At 39.4% G+C, this 6,675-nt stretch overlaps 1 protein-coding gene across 1 annotated transcript; it reads right to left on the bottom strand.

Annotated features, from left to right (window-relative positions):
• Positions 1 to 5,582: 5,582 nt before the first annotated feature.
• On the bottom strand, positions 5,583 to 6,089 carry LOC140819108 (uncharacterized). The gene has a single exon (XM_073179118.1). The coding sequence runs from the start codon at positions 6,087 to 6,089 to the stop codon at positions 5,583 to 5,585; it is 507 nt and encodes a 168-aa protein (XP_073035219.1).
• Between the last annotated feature and the right edge of the window lie 586 nt (positions 6,090 to 6,675).

Below are 6,675 nucleotides of genomic sequence, written 5' to 3'. Positions count from 1 at the left end.
TGCCTCCTAGATGCATTATTGATCGCACGGGAGGTGATGAGCATCGTCATGAGAACGAGGAGAGAGATTTACCACCACCCCCTCCACCAGACATGAATGCACAGATGCTAGCTGGGATGACTTAGTTCTTCTCACAGTTTGCGGGGAACAATGTAGTGGGAGCCAGACAGACGGGGCCGGAGGCTATCTATGAGCGGTTCATGAAGATGCGTGTAGAACTCGTAAATTAGACTACGTATAAGCCATGCATATTTTAAATGATTTTATTTCATGAGTATTTAAATTCTTTTCTTTAAAGTTAATTATTTTATGCAGTCGTTTAAATTTTTATCTTTTCAGTTAATTCAGTGAGGCCGATCTGGAGTTGTAGTTTTGAGATAGAATTTAAGATTAAGAAATCATTCCCAGAGTTTATTTTAGCTAGCTAATAAGTTGATTTAAATTAAAAGGAGGTTTAAGGAATTATTTTAGTAACTTGAGGTGAGTAGGGAATAAGTTCATTTAGGTTCCTTAATTGAGGTGTTAATTCATTAAATTAATTAAAGGGTAGGTGAGGCTCTTAAGGTTTAAAAATTTACTAACTAAACAATATTTCCTTCCATTTATTAGATAAATTTCGGCCACCCTTAGTTGCTAGAACATTCCTTGACAACTCACGACCTTTGACCCTTTCTTTGTATTTAATTAGTAGGATAATCCTTTGATTTTTTGGAGCACCATTTAATTAATAATCAACCTTATCCTAGCCTTGTTGAGCATGGTAGAATCGGTCACCTCATTCCCCCAAGAAGATTTGATAGCAAACCAAATTAGAAATTTAAAAAATAGGAGACTTGGTCTTGCATTCTCCATTATATTGCACACATTTCCCTCACCCCCCTAACCAACATTTCTCCCCCCTCTCCACCAGAAATTTGGAGTGAATTCAGAGCCATTTCAGAGTGTAAAATTCGAGAGGTGCTAGCTTTTAACAAGAGGGAAAAACCGAGTGAAGAAGCAAGGTAGCAATATCACTCCACCTCCTCCGCGCCGAGTCGTCTTATTCATTCGTTTTTCTTTCAAAACGAACCAGGCATGCATATGTTCTTCCTTGACTCTTCAATCAAGTCCTATATCATTTATTTTCATTACATGATCATCATTTCCATTGCAAAAACCGAAACACACCAAGAATTTTTAGAAAAATAAACATGCAGATTTCGGCCCCTCCATTTCAAGCTTCACGGTTTCATTTGTTTTGATGGTTTCAGGTATTGGTTCGATTCCAGGCTCCCAAGGAAACATCTAGACATGTAATAGGATGCATTAGGGCCATGTTGGTCCATTCATGTCACCCCATGAACGCTGGAAGTCGAGAAAATGACAGCAAATCCCCATTTGTGTCCATTTGAGTTTCGAAAATTTAGTTTGCTGTCAAAGGGAAAAGTTTCTGAACATGGCTGCCCAAAAGGCCTATAGCCATGATTAGAACACTTCCCTAGCATGTCTAAGACGTTACTAAGTTGCCTTTTTGGAGGCTTGGTCCATGGTGAATCGGTTTTTAAATTAAAACTCAAGAACAGCACAACATCCTTTCGGCCCTCCCCTTTTTCCAGCATGTGTGTTTCGAATTTGGTGGAATGGTGTCGATCTTTGTTGGCCTATGGACCTTAGCCATGGTACATACCATGACACTAGATTTCTAGATCGTGTCTTGGTCAATCAAATGGCAACTAGAACGATCGGTGACAGCAAAACAAGAACAATGCCCCGACGTGCAGCATTTGTTCTCGGTTGGGACTTTTCGGTTGTTGCTGGTGTGATGTGAATTGTGGCTGGCCTAGGGCCCTTAGCCATGGTTCAAATAATTAATTGGGATGTTGGTAAGAGCTTCTTGTCGGTGGTTCAAGCCCCAATGGCTGGTAGTCTCGAAAACGACATAAGGAAACGCAAGCATGCTGCTGTATTTTGTGGACAGAAAGTGATGCATTGGTTCAGTGGCTCGTTCGAGTTCTTGGTTGGCTTTTAGCCTATGGCCTTGGACTGGACAGTGCCTCATCAAGTTAGGAAGGTCATGTTTTTGTTCGTTCGTGATTCAGATCATTTTTGAGGTCGTAAGAGAATTTACGGTGCGAGTGCCAAATTGACTCTCGAAAGAGCGTTTCATGTTTTGGCCTCCATTCACCTAGATTTCGGCCCTAACTATTTTAGGAGCATTATTTCATCATTTTAGGCGTATTTTAATCATGACTACTTGATGGTTCGGTGTTGGTTCGGGTTGGCACAGAGTCATGATTAAATACGAAGTCGTTAGGCGCAATTGTCTCAGTTTTCGGATTTAATTGCATAGTTTGGTCAAGTAAAAGCTATTGCATATTTTCATGGCATATTTAGGTTGCAGAGAGCCTGGGAGCAATCCAATCCAATCAGTAAAATTATTACATGATATTTAATTATGTTAATTAATTATATTACGTGCAAAAATATTCATTTTTGAGATTTATGCGATATTGCTTGTGGTCACTTTACTATCATTATTAAATCCGGTCGCCAGTTACTGGTCCGGTCGCCAGTTACCGGTCAGTTCAGCTGTTTCACCCAGTATACTGTGGCAGTAGTCTGATCAAACGTACATTATTAAACCCGGTCGCCAGTTACCGGTCCGATCGCCAGTTACCGGTCAGCTCAGTTCAGTTCAGTTCAGTTCAGTTCAGTTCAGGGACCACTTGCGTAGACCATAATCTCACCAGAAAATTATTACAAGTTATTTCATGACAGGGCTCCAAGGAGCAACCATTTTCACTGTGATTTCCAGTTAAGTTATACACGTATTATAATTAATCATGACACGATATTTTCACATTATGCCTCATGACATGATATTTTATCCCATGCAAATTTTACTATATTATTTACTTGTTATTTACGATATATGCATGTTGAGTCTTTAGACTCACTAGACTTGATTTTTGTAGGTGCTGATGATGTCGGGATCGAGGGCGGGGACCAGTGAGCCAGCTCGAGTCGGCAGTAGTAGGACCCGAGGACCTCAGTTCAGCATTTATTATTATTTGATTGCTCAAACATTTAACTCGAGTTGTGCAATCCCGAATCAACATTTATTTATACCTGTCTTTATATCTGTCTGACTCTGTCGAAGTCTCGGATTCAATGCCTGTCAATACTCAATGTGGTAATAATAGTAACGAGGAATACAATATCAATATCCCAATCAATCGATACTGGATATAATCAGAACTAAATCACATTCTGTTTCAACGGCATAACTGCACAATTCCAATATACCCAGCAATACAATTCGACACATATCAATTCCTGCAACTCATGCTCAATAAGGATACACATCTGATATCACATCTCAACCCAATCAACTCTGAAATTCATAACAATTCCATAATCAGTCTGTTTTTCAATCTGTCTTTGATTCTACGATGTCTAATATCTCAAGAACACTATATATGAATTCTATTCAATTCCATAACTCAACAAAACTTACGTCCAGTTGTAGCCTTCGTTGATAGGAACACAGTACAGAAGTCAGATTCAAAATCGAACGGACGGATCGAAATATAAAGGCGTAAGGATTTTCTGTGAACTTCTCTTTTCCCTTCCTTCGTCTCTATCCTAAGGAATGAAGTGATATGTATATATATACTTCAACTTGCATGCCTAAAGAAACGTGTCTCATTTTCATGTTTCTCAAGCGGCGCTCGGACGGTCGATCTTTACCGCTCGGGCGCGGCATGTTCTGTCCGGGAATAATTCTTGTTGAGCATTGGCGCTCGGGCGGTCAAAAACTACCGCTCTTCGATAGACGTCGATCTACATCTAAAGCTCTTCGATACACCGTAAGTCTAGAGTCTTATCGGTTCTGAGAAAGACTCGGCGGTTCTGCCCTAGCTAGGCTGATCTGCACTAGACTCGGACTCTGACTCTGTTCTAAGTCAATACCTAAACATATCAAATCTGATAATCTGCAAATATCAATGCAATAAATAAAGTATGTGATTTAGGGAAACTCAAGTCAAACCTAACTCGAGTTGTGCAATCCTGAATCAACATTTATTTATACCTTTCTTGCTGTCGATCTGATACAATCGAAGTCTTGATTCAAAGTCTGTCACTGTTCAATCTGGCAATGACAATATCAATATTCTCGGTATCAATAATCTAGTCAAATCATAACATCTCTGTTTTATCAAATTCTGATAGTACAACCGTACAATCTTGCGATATTGATAATACTATATCAGTCTATACCAATTCCAATAATTTACAATCAACCACTGTACCAATCTGATATCAATTCTAGTCAATTTCATTCTGAAATTCATAACAATTCCATATTCAGTCTGTTTCTTAATCTGACTTCGATTCTACGTTGTCTAACATGTCAAGAACAGCATATATGACGTGTATTCAATTCTAACAACATCATAATTTCAAAACATGTCAAAACGTAATAAAACTTACGTCCCGTAGTAGCCTGCGTTGCTAGGAGCACGGTACCGAAGTCGGATTTAAAATCTAACGGACGGATTTCTCACAAATCGAATTCTAAACTCAAAGATCAAAAGTTTCTTCTAACTTTCGATTTTCTTTCTTCTGAGTACGGTTTGCATGTATATATATATATATATATATATATATATATATATATATATATATATAAACCAACGTACAGGCAAAGGACGAGTGGCTCAATGTGCATGCTGCACGTCTCGCGCATATGCGCGGCCACTTTCCGCGCATATGCGCGACTCGCGCATATGCGCGCCCTATTCGGCGCATATGCGCGGGGCGTCTGTTCAAAATACCCCCCTCTCGGGTTGTCTCGCGCATGTGCGCGAGTTTAGGTCGCGCATGTGCGCCAACCCTACTGGAACCCTCGCGCATGTGCGCGCATATAGTCGCGCATGTGCGCCAATCCTTCTGTTCTCGCACATCAATTTCCACACGCGATCTCATTTCGTGTCTCGGTTAGCCCTTTCGTAATCACATTAAATTAGTACGCAATAATGGTTAATTAATCGTGATTAATTCTCGGGCATTACAACTGTGACCTGTAATCTGTGACCTGTGGCAAGTATCTTTTTGATATAAATATCAATACTGTGAGAGAAACTTTAGAATCATGTGATTGTCCAATGACATGCATGAATTACTATCATTCCTTGGCTTTAATCATAGGAAGCTTCATTGAGGTATTTTACCAAACACTTGATGGACACAATGGTTTATTAGCTCCTTGATCAATGAATCCAATGAAAATACTTGAACAATGAACATATAACAATATATCAATCAAGTATATACCAATAAAAGGAGCTAATTATCAATAAACATGGCTTATATACATATATTTATATGCCATAGACAAGGACCCCGTGCCCCCCTCCGTGTATAGGTCCGTGTACACTCGGGAAATCAATCATTTTGCATGGCCGGACTCGGACCCCGTGTGGGGGTCCGTGTACCCTCTGCCAAGGGCCAAAACTGCATTTTTTCTTCCGAATTAGCGAAAGTTGTAAACATGGGAGTTGTAGCCCTATGTGTTTTCTTGAACCCCTCCAAATTTCAGGTCATTTGGAGGTCTTTTTCACGAATAAAACTAGAGCTCCCCATGGGGAGGAACTAGGACGGATAAACCCTTTATCTATTAGCTCCTGCAATTGATTCTTCAATTCTTTCATTTCAGTTGGAGCCATTCTGTATGGAGCTTTAGAAATTGGGGCTGTACCTGGACTCAATTCAATAACAAACTCTACCTCTCGATCAGGAGGTAATCCAGGCACATCATCAGCAAATACATCAGGATACTCCTGAACTACATCAATATTCTGAATTTGCACATTACTGTCCCTATTCACATCTGATACTAAGGCAAGAAAACCAGTACAACCCTTATTCAATAATTTCGTAGCTTGGAGATAAGAAATAATGGAAATACTTAACGAGGAACCTAGCCCAATAAATTCATCACCCTCATGACAATCAGTTACAAACCTCACAGTCTTTTTCACACAGTTGATCACAGCATGATAAGCGTATAACCAATCCATACCCAAAATAACATGGAAAGAAACCATTGGAATACAATAAAATCAGCATACAACAATCTCGAACCTATCTGTACTGGACATGCCTTAAGAATACTTGTAGGAAAAATTTCATCACCAGAAGGCAACATAATATTGAATTGTAAAGGCATGATAGTAGGCTCGCGAGATAAGGAGTGCATAAATACTTCAGACATAAAGGAATGAGTTGCACCAGTATCAATCAATGTAAGTGATTCCTTTCCAGATATTATAATATTACCTGATATGACTGAAGAATCAGGATTGGCCCCTTCTTTTGTCATCGTAAAGATTCTTCCTTGAACTTTTCCTTTATCAGAGGAAAGAGGACATTTTTGTGCGGTATGCCCCATTTCTTTACATCTATAACATCGGCCACTTCCCACTAGACATTGTTAGAGTAGGTGCCCGTCGAGCCAAGTGTTGGCCGAGTGTCCACAATGAAACTCTATGTATAAGCAGTCTTTATTTTAATAATATTTGAAATTATTATTTTGGCAAATCTTTATCTGTATACCCATGCTAGCTGCATAGATAAAGCCCTTGAATATACAAATAGTAGAAAGAATATGAGATGCTCATATGATGAGTATCA

This window comes from Primulina eburnea, chromosome 18 (genome assembly GCF_022965805.1).
Source record: "Primulina eburnea isolate SZY01 chromosome 18, ASM2296580v1, whole genome shotgun sequence".
Lineage (NCBI taxonomy): Eukaryota > Viridiplantae > Streptophyta > Magnoliopsida > Lamiales > Gesneriaceae > Primulina > Primulina eburnea.
This window is presented reverse-complemented; position numbering and strand designations above follow the sequence as displayed.

Excerpts from the sequence above, each read along its gene's own strand:
- LOC140819108 (XM_073179118.1), bottom strand. The coding sequence starts at position 6,089 with ATGGTTTCTTTCCATGTTATTTTGGGTATGGATTGGTTATACGCTTAT.